Consider the following 17655-nt stretch of genomic DNA (forward strand, 5'->3'; position numbering starts at 1 on the left):
TTTTTTATCCCCTTCTCTCTCACTTTCGTTTATAAATGCAATCAAAATGGATTTGATTTCCCTCGGGCTTTTTCCTACCGCTCCGCGCACCCGCCCAGCCACCCCCGACGGCGCTGCCGGGCCGGGCGCCGCCCGACCCTGCCCTCGCCGCGGACGGGGCCGGCGGGAGATCGCTACTCTTGAGAAATAAACCGAACCCAAAACCAAATCGCATTTGTTTGCAAGGCCGCTCGGACGGCCGGCGGGTCGTGGCGATGGGGCGGGGGCGGGAGGCAGGGCTGGGAGCGGGGTGCCCCCGGCCGCCGGAGAGAGGCGGCCGTCGGGGGGCGAGGAGGGGGCACGGGGAGGGTTGGGGTGGGGTAGGGCGGGGTGGGGTGGGGTGGGGGGTGCTCGGCCCGCAAACCAGTCCGTTGGCGTCTGATTTCAGATCCTGAGTCGACTCCCTGGTGAGTCAGGTGGGGGAAGGCGGGGGCCTGCCGGGGCGGGGGCCGGGGCCGGGGCTGGGGACGGAGCCGGAGACAGGGCTCCGGGACGGGGATAGGGACGGGCGCGGGGGCAGGGGTGGGGAGGGTGACACGGACGGGGATAGGGATAGGGATTGGGTTGGGGACGGGGATGGGGATAGGGATGGGGATGGGGACGGGGACGGGGATAGGGATAGGGATTGGGTTGGGGACGGGGATGGGGATAGGGATAGGGATTGGGTTGGGGACGGGGATGGGGATAGGGATGGGGATGGGGACGGGGACGGGGACGGGGATAGGGATGGGGATGGGGACGGGGACGGGGACGGGGACGGGGACGGGGACGGGGACGGGGACGGGGATGGGGGTGGGGGTGGGGGTGGGGGTGGGGATGGGGACGGGTATTGGGGTGGGGACGGATCCGGGGACGGGGATGGGGATTGGGTTGGAGATGGGAATGGAGATTGGGTTGGGGATGGGGTTAGGGATGGGAACGGGGACGGGTATTGGGATGGGGAAGGAACCGGGGACGGGGATGGGGATTGGTTTGGGGATGGGGATGGGAACGGGGACGGTATTGGGATGGGGACGGATCCGGGGACGGGGATGGGGACTGGGTTGGGGATGAGGACGGGGATGGGGATGGGGATGCGGATAGGGATGGGGACGGGGACAGGGACAAGGACGGGAAAGGATCCGGGGGAGGGCGAGGCGGGGTCGCAGGTCGGGGGCGGCAGCGGCGGCGCGGGGCGGCGGCGGCCATTAGGTGAAGCTCATGGAGACTGTGTGCTCTAGTGCTTTGCGGCGGAGGGAGGCGATGCTGGTTCCCCGCCACACGTCGCTGCTGTCCGGGGAGCTGCAGAGCTGCGGCGAGCCCGTCACGTTGCTGGGGCCCGGCAGGGAGGCGGGCACCATGCCGGGGAAGGCGGGCTGGTAGAGGTGCGACTGCAGCCCGGCGCCGTTGGAGCCGGCCAGGCTGTTGGAGAGCCCCATGGAGTTGGGCGGCGGCCCGGCCGCCAGGCTGCACTGGGACAGGGACTGCGCCATGGCCTGCTGCCTGCCCAGCGCCGGCGGCAGCGGCAGCTGCGACACCCCCGGCATGGCGGCGGCGGCCCAGCGGGTGTCGTTGGCGTGGAAGGAGCAGAGGCTGTCGCCCATGGCGGCGGCGGCGGCGGCGGCGGCCGAGGGGAACTGCGGCAGCCCCGGCGTGGGCAGCAGCGTGCCCGGGGCGCGGAAGACGTTGGTGGTCTTCTTGCGCTTCTTCCACTTGGCCCGACGGTTCTGGAACCAGACCTGTCGGGGACACGGGAAGGGAGGGGGACACAAGGGGGAACAGGGCAGCGACAGCTCCGTTAGCGACACCCGCCCCGACGGGGCGCACCCGGCGCGGCGCTAGGGGGCGCGGAGCCCCCGCACCCCGCCGCCGGCTCCGAGGCCGGGACGGGGGTGCTGGGAGCGGGGTCGGGGTGCCTGCCAGCCCCGCCGGGAGGCCTCCCAGCCCCTCGGGTTCCGCCGGGGTCACCACCCTCCGCGGAGGCGCGGTTCGGAGGAAGGAGGCTTCTGGCAGCCTCCCCCGGCTCTCCGCCCGCTCCTCTCCCCGCTGTCCCCTCTCGCCCTCCCGGGGCCTGTCCCCGGTCGCTGTCGCAGCCTGCGTGGGCCCGGCCCCACGGGCTGCCCCGCCACGGGTTGGCTGAGAAAGCTGCCGGGATTTTGGGGAGCGCCAGGGCTCAACGCCCCCGTCCCGGGAGCGAGCTGCCTGCAGCCTCCTCGCTCGGGAGGAGGCGAGGCACGGGGAGACGTGCCCGGCCTCCCCCCGAAAGAGAAAATAATAACAACAGTGATGCCAAACGGAAATAAACGACGGGGCCACGGCTCCCGCCCTGGCGTGGAAGAGCTTCGGCGCCCTGGGAGGCGACCCCCGGCCGGCAGCGGGGGGGGACCCCGGCCGAGCCCCCCCGGGCGCAGCCGCTTGGTTTTGGTTGTTTTAGCACAAGGGGGTTTGGTGTGAGCGGGTGCTTTGCTCGGGGCAGTGATGGTTTTGTGGGTCGCGCTGCACCGTCACCGAGAGCAGCGGGATGCTTGTTACGGGGGGGAGGGGGGAAATGAAAAATAAAAAAGGAGTCCGCTTGAAATCCGGAGGAGCGCTACTGTCCCCCGACCTGCTGGAGTTTCTCGTTTAATGCTAGATACCTGCGCTGAGAAATACCCGCGCCCATTAGCGGGAATGAGCAGCTGTTAAGGAACTAAATGTTATATGAATAATCGAAAAATCGTGTTCAATTATGTTTTAGGGTTAATAGTTAAATTGCGGCTACAAAATCTTTTATGTTTCATGGTTTACTGGTGTTGTAAAGAATCTCCATCAGGTCTGATCGCCTCAGTTCATAGCTATACTGCATATGCTTTTAAAATGTGAATGTTTCCAGTTGAAAACTAGTGCATGACAGATTAAAATGCAGAGAAAACCTGGGGGAGATTTTGAAAATGCACACATGACAACTCTAGAAATATATTAACCACGAGCATTTGGCAACTTTGGACTCCTTTTAAAATGCAACTAGCACCTGAAAATTGTTAATACAACAGTGACAATCTAATGGACGTTGGAATCTAAAAATCTACCTTGATGATATCCACTGTTACAGTAATATAGACATACTGTAAATGTATTTTAAAATATATAACCCGTTTAATTCCCCAGCTATAAATGTGTTAGAAACAGAGAGAGAAGGGGAGAGAATATCACTTTTCCTCTTTTTTGTTTTCTTTTCCTTTTTTTTTTTTTTTTTTTTCTTTCCAGGAGCCAAAGCTTTATGAAGATCTCATTGGAATCCAGCGGATGATTAATGTGAAGATTTGGTAGGAAATCTGGAGAGCTGTATTAAAGCTCAGATCTCAGGTTCATTTCGATCAGCCAGCCGTGAACTCTGGGCCGAATTCATTACACTTTAATAGTGCTGGGAGAGGAAGAAAATGCAATTTCTCATTCCATTAGAAAACTAGAAAATACTCTCAGCTTGTCCCCTATTAAGATGTGGCAGGTGACGGGACCATTGTGGGGGACACGGTCAATGGAATTACAGCACATTATTTTTGTTCGTATAAAATATTGAAAGGCAAGCCTGACTGTGCAGAAGTTATTTCACTGATTTGGTTTTTATGTAAATAAAATATTGAAAGTTAATTAATCCGTGCTAGAGACTAATGATTATGCTTATTATATTGCATTTGATCGCGTAATTTGCATGATTCTCGCATTGCTGCTTAATAAGCCATTCCAGGTTATAAATAATTCTGAAATTGGTTTCTAATAATGGCATGCTATAAAAAGAATGGTTTTATTACACCAGCCTGAAAAGCAGAGCAATATCAGACATGGAATTGGACTCCCGTTTAAGCACCAGCCGCTTTAATAATTATTTAAATGTATCATATACATTAAATACAGATCTAAGACGAGGGAAGAGGTAATTTATCCTAGCATCTAAAACCCTTAAAAACATATACAGCCGCTATAAATTAACTATTTAGATCACTTCTTAATCAGCATGGAGCCCTCGTACTGCAAGGAATGTGTAGGCAATCTGTTAACTATAAAGAAAACTATAAAGTACTCGTATAAGAACATAAACCAATTACTATTTAATTTAAATTTGGTCAAGGAGCAGTGATACAGTAGATTGTGAAGTAAATACATTTTACATAAATTATTTTGCACTAGATTACATAATGTTAATCATTCTGAAGTGTTAATTAAGAAGGTTGTGTTGATCTGATTACTTTTTAAACTACAGAACATTATTGTAAAAAATATTTAAATTGCCACTCTATTAAACTGTTTTTATCAGCAGTCTCGAGCTATTATCATCGGTTTAAGATTATGCTGAGACCATTAAAACACTTTGTCTTTCTTCCTACGAATTTCTTTGATGTGCTGTTAGAAAATAACTATTTCCATTTTATATTTTATATTTTACTTCATTTACCACACTCCTAATATTGAAATTGGTATCATTAACCTTTGGGAAACCCAATAAAGTTTAATAGACCTCGTTTTCTTTTTTTTTTTTTTTCGCAGTCAGTTGTCCAATTATATTTTATTTGTGAATCTAATTTCTTTCTTAATTTAAACTAATTACAGTCCCGTGTACGCTGGGTCAAATTGTTTTACTTTTTAAAAGCAGACGTGCATTTGCTGTCACATTCGGCAACGGGGGCAGTTTCTGCTCAGGCATTTCTGTCAGCGTGCCTGTGTTTAGCAGAGGAGCCCGGGCTCGCCGAGGGGGATTTTGAGCTCCGGCTCCGGCAAAGCGCGGCGGCGCTGCCGGTGCGCGGCTCCGAGCGCATCCCCAGCGCATCTTTGTGCGCGTTTCCGTGCCTCTGGCGAGGCTCAAGGCGGGCAGCCGCTAAATCAGCCCGCAAATCTCGCGCCTGAGTGGTCTGGCAGCGAGATCCATCTCTCCCTTCCCCAAATTTCTCCCCAATCTGCGGGGCTAAACGGTCTCTTACGTGTGCATCCCTGCGTGCATGCGCGTGTTCGTGTAAGCACGGGCTTTAGGCATGACGGAGGAAATACACCCCGGTGGGAAATGCACCCTACTCGCTTCCCCGCCGTACCTGACACCAAAAGCGGGGCTGGACTCCGATTCCGGACACAACCGCGCGGATGCAGGTGCCCTCTCCCCGCAGCCCCGCTGCCCGCAGCCCCTCCGGGGAGCGGCGGCGCCGCCAGGACCCCGGACAGCAGCCCCGGGGGGGGCGGACGGGGAACGGGAACGGGAGCAGGAGCGCAGCCTCGCCTCCGCCAGGCACCGGCACCGGCAAACCGGGGCGATGCCCTGGCTCTGCGGGCTCGCCCCTTACCGCGGACCTGCCGCAGAGACCTGCCTCCCCCCCCCCCGCTGTCTCCTGCCCCGCTCCGAGCCCACGCGTGGGCTGCGGGGAGGGGGCGGCTCCACTCGCGCCCCGCTTGGGACCACGGCGATGCGGGTGGGTGCAGGGGGGCGAGGGGGCGCCCCGGGGTGCAGAGCCCCCGGTGCCGCCACCTTTGGGCAGGGACAGCTCTGGTTTCGCGTGCGGAAAGGGGCGGGAGTCAGCGCGGTTCGAGGTTTTCTGCCCAAACTGTTGCGTTTAGAGGCAGCTTTCCTCGACCGAGATTTGGGGGAGACCCCCACACACCCTCCTGTCCCCCCCCCTCCTGCCTGGAGCCACCCCCGGCGTCGCCGGGTGCCTTTGGGGAAGGGACCAGCGGGGGCGGGCGTTGCGAGGAGGGGTTGAGGTTGGTTGGTTGGTTTTTTTTGGGGGGGGGGAGGGGGGGGGGGCTGTTCGTACCTGCACCCGGGACTCGGTGAGGCCGATGCGCAAGGCCAGCTCCTCCCGCATGAAGATGTCCGGGTAGTGGGTCTTGGCGAAGCTCCTCTCCAGCTCGTTGAGCTGCGCCGGCGTGAAGCGGGTGCGGTGCCGCTTCTGCTTCTGCTGCCCCTGCTGCTGCCCAGCCTGGCTGGGGTTCTGGCCGCCCTGCTGGCCTTGCTGCTTGTCGGGGTCTTTGGCGCTGACGGCTAAGGAGCTGGGGTTGGATCCCACCGTGGTGATGTCCTCCCCCGGCAGCAGGGTGGTCCCTTCCACCGTGTCCGAGTTGGGGGCCATATCTCCCGGGTGTCCCCCCGGATCCGAGCCCCCTACGCCCAGCCGACACTTCACCGCCTCCCGGTGTCCCAGCAGCTCGGCCGCATCTTTCATCCCTGCAGAAGCAAACAAGCCGTGGTCACTCCCCTGCAGCCGGGCGGGCGGCCTCGGGCTCAGCCCCGCAGGTGTCCGTCGGAGCCGCTTTCCAGCGCGCCGAGCCGGCGAGGGGCATACAGCCCCAGCCCCAGCCCCAGCCCCCGGCCCGGCGCGACACGGAGCGGGGGAGAGAAAACTTTAGGGCGAGCCTCCCCTCATCCCCCTTAAATAACCAGCTCCCCGCCGGGCCTCCCCTAACGCGACGAAGGGAGGGGAGCGGGGGGAGGGCAAGTTTTACCGGGCTCGGCTTGGGGCTTTCCAAGCTGGCGGAGGAAAGGAAGGGGCAGAGGGAAAGAAATGAGACCCCCGCCGCCCCGCTGCCGGCAGCTTCACCTCCCCGACAGATGTGCTGGGACGTCGGTCAGCCTGGCCACCTTTCCCCTCTCCTCCCTCCGCTCCTCCAAACCAGCGCATGAATAACCATAAGTAGGTAGATAAATATATTTCTTTTTTTTTCCCTCTCTCTCCTATTTTTTTTTAAAGAAAGAAAAGAGAGAAGAATGCGAGCAGGCAAGCAGGAAAAGGCCACCCCGAACTCCTTCGTAAATACCATCAAGCTCATCCGTCTTAAAATAATAATACTCATCATATATACTCATCACTCGCAATAATGTATAGGTATGTGTATAAAAACAGGGAAAAAGAAATTAAATGATCCACAACTCGCTGTAGATCTACGCACTCCGTAGGTGTCCCTCTCTCTCTCTTTTTTTTTTTTTTTTTAAAGACGATGTTAAATCAAATTAAACTTTAATACAGTACAATTACTTTTAAAGGAATTAGCCCATTTAGATCGCATTAAGGTAAAATAAGGAACAAATTGTCAATTTCCTGCCCCAGCTTCCTCCCCGCTCGCCGCCGCCGCCGGTGCAGCCGCCGCGGGGCGGGGGGGTGCTGGGGGAAACTCACCGAGACGGGCGTCCAGGAGGTCGGCGTGAGACAGCATCGCGCACCGCTCCAGGGCGAAGGCTGTTCCCCCCCAAATTTTAGCGGCCTTAAGTTATTTAAAATAGATATAAGATATAAGATATAAGATATAGATATATACAGATCGCCTAAATGAAAGAAAATTCGGTGTGTGGTTAAAAAGGGGGTCTCTTGCATTATAATGTCCTTTAGAGAGACGGGGAGGTGCTTAACACTTCAATGAACCCGTGAGCAGCTCGGCGCAGGGACCAATCAGGAGGGCAGCCTGCAAATGTCAGCGCCCGGAGCGCCCCGCTCCGCCCGCCCGCCGCCCGCCCGCCGCCGCCCCGGCCTCCCGCCGCCCGGCCCGGCCCGCACCGCGCCGCCGCTCCCTTCCCCTGCTCCGCTCGCCTCCGCCGCCCGCCCTCCCCCTCTCCCCTGCTCCCTTCTCTTCCAAAAGCACACTGGCCACCCCGCTCCCAGCTCCGGGTCACCTCTGATTTATTATTATTATTATTATTATTATTTTATATATATTGTCTTTTCTTTTTCTTCTTTTTTCTTTTTTTCTTTAATGCCTCCTCGGAGCGCACCCTCTGCCCCGACCAGGTCTGGCTCCCGGGGGTGTCTCGCAAGCCCCGCGGCACAGGGGGGGATGCAAGCGGGTGGGTGCGGGCGGCCGGGCGGGCAGCGCTGGCCCCGCTCGCCAGTGGGGTCGCGGCGGGGGTCGGGGGCGGCGGGCAGGATCCGTCCCTCGCCCGCCTGGCCCCGACGGCTGCGGGGCGGCGAGGGGAGAGAAACTTCGGCGAGTGCCCCCCGAGCGACCCGGGCCGCGCCGGGGCCCCATGGCCCCCCGGGGCTGCCCGCCAGCCCCTTCCCCGTGTGCTCAGCGCACAAGCACACGGCAGCTCGGTCGAAAGGGAGCCAAACACGGCGCGTCCCAGCAGCCCGGGGAGCGCTGCCCTCCCGGCCGAGATGTGAGAGCCCGTAAGCCTCTTTTTTCGGTTAAAGTTTCCAAGTTCGGCTCGCCTGCAAACTCAATTTAAAGCAGTAAATAAAGTTAAATGCTTTTTATTTTCCTCTTGAATATGTTAAACTACTTGAACAATTTAAAGTGCTTTGCACAAGTGAAGCGAACCATTTCTAATGTTCTGATTTTTCAAAGCCAGCCAACAACAAAGTTTAGATTAGTAATATATTTCTAACCAGAGTAATTTTCAAGATCATTAGGCATTTATGTAATTAGTGCCAAATCTATAAGCTTTTATTACGATTATTAGAGTAAAATCAGTATAAATTTGTACTAATTTACTACTGTTTAGACTTGGCTGTCAAGCCAAGAGGTTCTTATTGTAAATGATAACTGAGGAAATTAAGTGCAAAATTCTGTACCATTTCTGATCCGCTCCTAAACAATCCGTTTCAATTGTATTTGTAGCAGAACATAATGCCCTTTTAAAGTTATTTGACTTGTATTTTTATTTGCAAAACAAGAAATATACCCTCTACCCAGGCACAATGAAAACTGATATTTACTACTTCCAACTTGATTAACATTGATTTTTAATTCAAAAGTGATGCAATTAAGATTATTCATTTAGTGCAAATAAAGCTTCCACCAAAAAGGGAGCCCAGTGAAGTCTGTGTTAAATAATACAGCGCCAATGGCCTTTTTTTCCGCCGTCCAATTGACTTACACAAAACATTGTAAATACTGCATGCGAACAGATGTAAGAGTGGTTTTGTTTGCAGCTCAGATGTGCAGGGTTTCGGCAGCGACTGAACAAGGAGACAAAGGAACCGGCCGACCGATCTCTAGGGCAGTTTTGCTGCCTTTTTTTTTTTTTTCTTTCCCTCCTCCCTGCTCAGATCTTTGGCTGCATTGATTCAATTCAGCTTTCGAGACGTCGGGCTGTCGCAATGAACCTGGCTGCCCGGGAACGACAGCTAAGAGCAGGGAGAGAGAGACCCAGAGCCGGGCCACAATTTAGCTGGAGAGACAGAGAGAGAGAAAGGTGGAGGTGGGGTGGGAGTTTCGGGATTTCTTTTTGTTCTTTTTTTCTCTCTCTTTTTTTTTTTTTTTTTTTTCGGTTATACGGGGTGGGGGGGCGGCGGCGACGGCTTATTTCTTTTGCTTTATTTTTTTTTTTTCCTTTGCAAATTATTGTCTCCGTGCAGCTCCGGCGGAGGAGGGGAAGCCCCGGCGATGAAAATTCCCGAGAGCCGCCCTCCCAGCCCACTGTCGGGTCGCGGAACCCGCGGAGCGGAGCCCGCGAAGCCCTCGTCGGAGCGGTGCGTGGCCGGGCCGAGCACTCGCCCGGCGGAGAGGCGGCCAGAGGCCGGCGGGGCCCCCGCGGTGCACGGCCTTTTTCCGCTGCGGCGGTGCTGGCCCTACCGGGGCGCGGGCGCCGCGACTCCGCTGCGGAGTCAGGCGAGCGGTCCGGGCTCGGCCGGGGGCCGTCGGGGGCTCCGTTTTTAGCCGCCGCTGCCGGCAGAAAGAGCCGGGCGGTGCAGGTGCGTGCAGCCTGCTTCTGCGGAGCGCGTTGCGGGCAGCCGCACGGCGTGCGTGTGTATCTATTCCGTGTTGTTGTGTGTTTCAGGTCGATAAATAAATGTGTAATAGTTAATGTGCAGACACATCAGAGTAATAACAATGGGATGAAATCAAAGGATTATCAATCTCTGTTAGTAACTGCTGAATAACAATGTTGCAGTGTGATTGATAGCGCGCTTCATTTTATGACTTTTCTATTGCTCTTGATTTTTATAGCAGTATAAACAAACTAAATCATTTCTTCCAAGACTTCAGAGCACAATCGTCTTAAGGGAAGGGGGGAAATCGGAGAAGGAAGTCTGCAGGAGGGAAAAGAGCGAGCAGGGCTGACACTTAAGCGTGTCAGAGAGAAAATGACAATGGGGTATATGTAAAATACTCTAATCACATTCTGCTTCCGCACACTCTTGTTTTGTCAAGTGCCTGAATTCACCTGGGCAGCGTTGTAGATGTATTTACAAGGATTTTATTCCCCGTCATCTTTCTATTTTCCCAGCGTAGCCAGAAAACTGCCAGTCAAGTCCATTCCCTGTTATAATTTACGGTATTCCCCACATGATCATAGGAACTGAAGTTCCTAACAAGGAAAGGCTTTAGCACAATGGCCCAAAATCTTCAGAGTGACGAGAGTGTCTTCAGAAATCACTTCAGAGCAAAGTAAAAGGATTTTCTATGACGGATCCAGTGATTTTTCCTCAATAAATAGGTTTTAGATTGTTACACACACGTAGAACTGGAACAAAGGGAACTACCAGAAAATATATTGGTTGCCCCTAATAAAATTTATTTAGACAGTTTACTTCTCATAAAAAATAGAGATTGAATTTCGTACAGGAGCGCCTGCCAAGGGGCTTGGCACCGGGAGATCATCTCCTCCCTCGCTTCCCTCTCCTTCCCTTCCGCGAGGCGCTCAGCGGGCCCGATCCCGGGGTCCCGGCTGGGGCCGCCGCCCCCCGCCTCCTGCCCAGGCTGCCCGACCCGCCTGAGTAAGGGCTGCGGGATCGGGGCGGGCCGCCTCGGAAGGCAATATAACCCTAATTCTCCAATGCTGTGACCCTGGAAAAAAAGGGTAGAGAACTTTCCAGCCCCCAGAGCTCTTTCCCTCCCCTCCCAGCTAAACTCAAGCCCTGATTGAATGAGGCTGTAATATAAACAAGTGTATTTAACCAATTCTGCTCTGATTTAGGAACAGAACCTTCTTTTACCAGAATAATTATATTTGGAGCAAGAAACACGATAAAATAAGGTTAAACTGCTAAAGTCAGCGGGGTGGCTTGGCGTAAATGGCTGATCAGGTTTGTAATTTGATATTTTATTTATGTATTTATTGAGCATCCATCCAGTTAAGGCGACTGCTGTATGCAGAGCAATGTAATTGCTTTTTACACTTAGCACACGCTCCCAGCGTTTATCAAATGTAACTTTTGGTTGCCTGGCTTGTTCGCGCTGCTTTTTTGGTATTTCCAGACAGCAGCGCTGAAATATCGGATATTATTATTCACATTCCCGCTCCTCAGTGCTGCATTGTAACATTGTTCGCTTTAATGAGAAGCGCCTCCCTCAATAATTAACGACCTCACATTTCCCTATTTTCTTGCCTGATGAAAAGAATCAATTTTAATTCATTGTAAATTACAGCTATGCTTTTGAGTGTTATTTGCTTACAGAAAACAAATCAAGTGACTTAGGCTCCTGTTTACTTTTCCACATCGGCATAGCCTAAACACAAATGACAAATCAAACTATATCCTTTCGTTAGGCGTAATTTGGAGTTAAGAAATGGAAAAACATAAACACGTGTTTTTATTTCAATCAACCCTCTCGAAAAAATAAAATGACTTATTTGGAAATGAAGGACAAGGTTGCCAGCAGCTACAGATCCCAATTTATTCATTCTAGTCAGAGCTAAATATGATGATCATCGCTGCTTTACGACATTAGGCTGCAAGCAGCATTTTGTAGCTGTAATAAATATACTTCTTTGAAAGCAACTTTATGAAGTTTAAACACATCCGAGGCAAGAACAATCGCAGCTGATATGAAACGCAGCCGTCTGATGTTCGAAAATAGCCTTTCCGAGCACGGCAGGGAAAGCTCGAACCTCTTGTCATCCTTTCTCAAACACGTTTAAGAACACCGTTTTCTTATTTGCTTATTTACCTAAATATCTGTATCTCACTCCGTCTAAGTCAAAGGGAGCATCTCCGATTGTCTCCTCGCTGGCAGGCTGCGGGGAAGCGCTCGACAGCGAAGCGGTTGCTTTAGATTGAAAGGATGGCTTCTATCAATTAATTTTCATCAGAACTATGACAACCAGTCTTTTATGGGGAAAAAGCTATTTTAATATAAGGTACGCCTGACACCCCCACCCCCCAACCCGATCTCCCCCGTCCAAATATAAACTCTCTATACGCAAAAGTCACCTCCCCGTCGCTTTCCAGCTATGTATGTACGTATGTATGTGTGTGTGTGTGTATGGATGGATGGATGTACGTACAGTCTTTTGCCGTAATATTAACTTCAGAAACTTGATGCCGAGCTCAAACATAACGCACGGCATTACTCTGCTTCTTCGGTCAGACACGACTCATCGGGGTTACCCCGAAAGCAAAGGGAACGCCAGCACAAAGCACTTTTAAACTACATGTCTGGTCAGGGAAACAGTACGGTCCTAGGAAGACTGTTCCTTCTGACATCTGAGGAATGTATCTAACACACTCGCGTATTTTTTAATCCGAATTTTCCCCGAGTGGCTAGATAAATAAAGTCGCCAGGCATAGCAATGGAAGGATATACATCGGGGAGTGACGTGGAGTATTTAACTTTCTCCTTTTTAACACCGTAGTTTTAATCTCTTCAATTACGTAGGTGGTATATAGTAATAAGAAACATACATATTTTGTTTGTATGTGTTAAGTTCGCTGCTTTTCTGATTTCTATTTACTCAAGATAAATAATCATATATCAGTTATTCAGTTAGGTGACAAGTCTAGTAATTGGAATAAAAAGAAAACATCTCATCCTTATCTCTTCCTATAACTAGATATAGCGCTAATAAGACTGCATCAATCTTATCTGGCAAATAAATAAAATAGACAAACAAACAAATTCGCCTCCAACAAGTTAATGTGGTGTATCTGAGTGGAAAGTAGATATTTTCACGCATTCTGGAGATGAGGAGTGACTTTTAATAAAATCACAAGAAAAACAAATGTAATTCTGTAAGCAATTTCAGAGCTCAGCCATCTCTCCCGCGCGCCGTTACTTAGCATTCTCCACCCGTCCTAACCTTTTCTTTTAAAAACCAGTTAGTTCCAGAAATATGACTGTCACTCAATCTGGGACCTTTCGATCCACTTTCCTTTATTATTTTGGGGGCAATTCTAGAGGTAATATGGCTTATTTTACAAGGATGATTTTTGTTGACTTTTTTTTTTTTTTCCCCCTCCCTCTCCCCTTCCCTTTCCCTCTTGCCCGACTGCGGCTAATTCGGGGCGTCTATATTCACTCAATTAGAGAAATCTAAAGAGAAAATCGATCTTCCATCTGCAGAAATGCCAGCTTAACAAATTAGATTCTTGTTTCGTGCAGGTGATTTGGTGACAGTCGGGGAATTAGAAGTAATAAGTTGTTGTGTTTGAGACCACCTCCCCGGCCCCGGCCCTCCGCCCTGCCCCCGGCCGGGCCCCGCGAGGGGAGCGCCGCGCCCGCGACCGCCTCGGCGCCTCCTCCTCCGGCCGGGCAGGCGAACAGCCACCGCCACCGCATCTCCCGCTGTAATTAGTGCTGCTGCCCTCCATGTGGGCTCGATTAAACCGTGATTTAGCCGAAAGAAATATAATTATGGCTGCAAATAAAATAATCAGCATTGAAGAGCGATTTCCTTAATGAGATGGAGCGGTTGCACGTCACGGAGTAAAGGGGTCTCATTAAGAGGTGGTAATGAGGCTTGGGTGAATATTGGGAGTTGCACAAAATATCTAAACTGCTGAGAACACCAACGCCGGGCTCCCGCTCGCGGGGACGGGACGGGGCGGACGGGAACCCCGCGCTGCAGCCGGGAGGGGCCGGGACGGAGCCGGCGGCCCCGCGGGGAGCGCTCCAGGCTCCGGTACCACCGGGACCGGCTCCGTTCCCCACCGCCTCCCCCAGGCCGGGCCGAGTCGGGCCGTGCCGCCGCCCGCTCCTCGGCCATAGGACAGGCACCTCTGGGCCCGTAGGCACCCAGCGGGCACGGCCTGGAGAGAGGCGTTTGATGATTACTAATTTTTTTTTTTTAAAGCCATTACCGCAGCCTTTTATTTATTTTGAGCAGAAACACCACATCGGCTCCCTCCGCCCGGGCAGCTGCGGCACCCGCCCCAGAGCCTCGCCTGCCGCCCTCCCTGCCCCGGCGGGGAGCTGACCGGCACGGCTCTCCCCGGCGAGCGGGGAAACAAAAGGCCGGCGCTGTGAGCGCGCCACCGGGCCGCGGAGCGGGGATGTGAGGCAAACTCGGGGGAGGCTGATTAGCGCCCACAGGGCTAATTAGGGAAACCAATTACAGCGGGAGCGCCGCTGAGCGCCGGGGCGGCTGCCGCTCGGCGAGGCCGACAAGATGGCCGCCCGCCGGCCGCCTGCCAAGCACGCGGGAGCAGGGCGCTGGGCGGGCGGCGGCGGGAGCAGCCCGGGTCGGGGACACCGGGCAGGCCTAGGGGTTGTGGCCGGTTCTCGCGTCCCTCGGCACCGCCTCGAGTCCCCCGGCACCTCGGGATCCCCCATGGGACCGGCCGCGGCCACCCCCGGCAGCGGCGGTCTCTCGGCCCGGGGCGGTGTGACGGGGTGCCGCCGCCAGCGGCCGGGCCGGGGCCGGTGAGGGGCCGCCCGCGCGGCCCTAACGCTGAGGCGATGTCTTCGTTGTCCCCGAAAGACAAGGCCCGTTTGTGAGCGGAGTGTTATATTTACATAAAATAAAAGGGAAGCAAATGGGATAATAGGCTGCCTAACGTTCCCCGGGGAAATTACATGCTGGCTCTGCTGTTTGACAGAGGGAAAAGCATTGTTTTGCTTTCACCCCCAGCTTTTTGTTTTGTTTTATTTTGGTTTTTAATAGTGTAAAATTGGGCACGTCCTGGTGTTTTTTTCCAACTAATCAAGAAAAACGGCTTGCATGTGAAATACTAAAATAAAATAAAGGGCAGGGTATTTTTCTTTCTTTGCTTATGCTCTCAGTAACTTAAAGTGGAGATGGAATCTACATTTTGTTCTTACTGTCAGCAAAAACAGTTCTCCTTTCAGCCCAATACGTGCAATTGATGGTAAAGGTCAAGTTTCTTGATTAGGAAAAACATCTGTGTGACTTAAAAAAAAAAAAAAAAACCACAAAACAACAATAAAACGAAACCAGGGAAAGCTGTGCCTGGCAGTGGAAGAGCTGAGAACTGTAAGACCACTGGCAGCCCCTTGGCTGAAGGTGCTAGCCAACACTTTTACCACAGTGTGATTTAATTTTCTTAATGGCTACCTCTGTGTGTTGTGTTGGTGTGCGTAGAGGATTTCATAGCCTTAAGCTATTTTTATATATATATATATGTATACATATATGCATACATACATATATTATACATATATAATCTATAATATATATATGTTGTATATATTACAACATATATATACATTTTGTAAATATATCCATAATACATATATTTCCAAAAACACCTAACAAACACTGCATGTCTGTCACCCGTTTTGGTACTTTCTAACATGATGGAGACATGCAGTGCCACCCATTCTATATATGACCATAGTGCATGTTAGGAACTCCAAAGTAATCCTAAGAACAACGCTCTCAAAACTATGTTGTTTTGTTTTTAATGATCACCTCCGGGGGGGTGGAAAAAAATATGGTTTTGGATGATTGATTCTATTGGAAGAAATTGCAAATCGTGGTTAGCAAAAAAAACAACAACAACAACAAAAATGGCTGGCAGGGGTCCCAGGAACTCTCTGCTACTGGCTGGAAAGAGGTAATATGTTTTCTGAAAAACTCTTCTTCTCCTGTAGGTCTTCATTTTCAGACCTCCTACCATGGTTTGCTTAGCCTGTGTGCTCTGATCTGAGAAGCCACAAACTCTTCTTCTTGTAGATGACTCTCTTCCCAATTAGTCTGTCCAGTGGCTAATTTTGTGATCATGGCTTACAGTGTTTGAACTGATGTCCTCTAAAAAGAGGTATCTCTGCCTCCTAAAATAATAGTGAGTGTGGGACTGCTTTCCCGTATTCCAGCTCTCACAAGGAGTCATACAAACCTCATCATGAGACTTGTGGAATTCTTCACATTTAAATCTAGCTGACCCTTCACAACTGAAAGTACAGGTTAGCTGTAGCACATACTTACTGTAAGCAGCGTGTTCTGAGGGGGGCTGAGACTCAGCACTCAGACTTTTATATACCCTGTTGCCAGGGAAGCTACAGTACTCAAAGTCATTTTTTCTTTATGCTCCAGAGGAGGAGAAGGCATCAAATTGTCTATCAGCAGAGGACACTTTGCATGTTGGCAGAGTGTTTGGGCTTGAGGATTGAAGTACAGAAGTATTTTATTTAACTGTAAAGTAATGACCAGGCCAAGTAGTGACCAAGTTTGTAGAGCGGTAGGAGCTCTTTTGCTTCCCATATTGAAATAGTGGTGTATGCTCATGATTGCAGCCAATCTACAGCTGCCTCATCCACTAGTGGCAAGCAGTGGGGGAACTGTATTCTTGATTAACTGAGGTTTTCATACAACTCAATGGAGCAATAACATATCACAAGTAGTATGTGTGCGTGATCAGGGTCTGACTAGGTTTACCTTCACCTGGTATAAACACATTCTGCTGTAGGTGGATTACTTTCAGCCTTGAATCACTGCGATAGATAAAATTGCATGAAAGCAGACCTGAGAGTCACAACATGAAAGTGTTTAGTCTTGCAGCCACAGGAGACAGAGAACATGATGGCAGTGGAGGCATCTTGTAAGACTGGACTGAAAGACCTTGAGTCAGGCAATTGAGCAACTCCATCATAACTACTGCACTTTTCATACTCTGATGATGGCAGGGCTGCAGATGGACACCGTGAGATGATTTTAGGCTGGATGTAATGGATTTTCTTCTCTAGCACTGGAAGCAAAGGTGACAGTGACATTTTGTTACTGTTCATTTCCACTGTTTGAGGGGTGAGGAACTAGAGCAAAAGTCATGTTTTAGGATGTCCAAACTGAGGAGGGAGACAGAACAAAAGGTGGGGCTTGGCAGCTGGTAATCAGCAAATCGAGTCTCAGTGTGCAGTGCTGGCCTCTCTGAATGTTAATAAAGTTCTGCTTCCTTCCTAAGCTACATTATTTACAGCTAATGAAGCAGTGAGAGCCTACAGGAGAGAGAGCCTGGCGTTGGGGATGATGCCATGCTGGGGGAGGAAACCTCCTGCAAGTGGCCTTCTTTACTTTGGATGGCTCCCAGCTGTCACTGCTCTTCTCTCCTATGCTGTCTTCGGAGTATGCCTTCCTTGTGCTCTGCAGGGGGAGAATTAGAGAGGCAGAGATAAAATAGCCCAATACAGTCAGGATAAGTGTGTTCCTTTTTGAACTCAATGTTTGAAAACAGTAGCTTGTTCCTTGGACTGCTTATTGAGATTCCTAGTGGGAATAAGGTCTCGAAGAAGGCTTGTCTATATATAAGCATTGGTACAACTTCGCTCACCTTGTTATAGCTCAAAAAAATAGCTGGCAGGTGAATGTTTTGTCTTGTGATATGTTTGTAAGCCTTTATCCTGAATTGTAAACCATGCTGTCATTTGTGATCATCTAGCCACAATTCCATTTTTAGCATAGTGTATATGCTTTCAGGCAGCTGTTGGGTTTTGGAAGGTAGGGTATGTTTCATCCTTTGGGTTGTGTTAATGTGTTTGGACTCATTTTCTGCCTGGAGACCAACT

General features: G+C 51.6%; 1 protein-coding gene across 1 annotated transcript; it reads right to left on the bottom strand.

Moving 5' to 3' along the window:
- Positions 1 to 907: 907 nt before the first annotated feature.
- OTP (orthopedia homeobox) lies at positions 908 to 7384 on the bottom strand. The gene is made up of 3 exons (XM_083816618.1): positions 7155 to 7384; positions 5796 to 6205; positions 908 to 1757 (listed from the first exon to the last, which is right to left on the bottom strand). The coding sequence occupies exons 1-3, from the start codon at positions 7189 to 7191 to the stop codon at positions 1227 to 1229; spliced, it is 978 nt and encodes a 325-aa protein (XP_083672744.1). The 5' UTR covers positions 7192 to 7384; the 3' UTR covers positions 908 to 1226.
- Between the last annotated feature and the right edge of the window lie 10271 nt (positions 7385 to 17655).

The sequence above is a fragment of the Anser anser genome (assembly GCF_964211835.1).
Source record: "Anser anser genome assembly, chromosome: Z".
In the NCBI taxonomy this organism is placed as follows: Eukaryota; Metazoa; Chordata; class Aves; order Anseriformes; family Anatidae; genus Anser; species Anser anser.

Bases quoted from the DNA above. Each gene is read 5' to 3' on its own strand.
- OTP (XM_083816618.1), bottom strand. From the start codon at position 7,191: ATGCTGTCTCACGCCGACCTCCTGGACGCCCGTCTCG. The intron at 6,206-7,154 runs GTGAGTTTCCCC...TTGCTTCTGCAG, and splicing joins CCTCCTGGACGCCCGTCTCG to GGATGAAAGATGCGGCCGAG. The intron at 1,758-5,795 runs GTACGAACAGCC...TGTCCCCGACAG, and splicing joins TCACCGAGTCCCGGGTGCAG to GTCTGGTTCCAGAACCGTCG.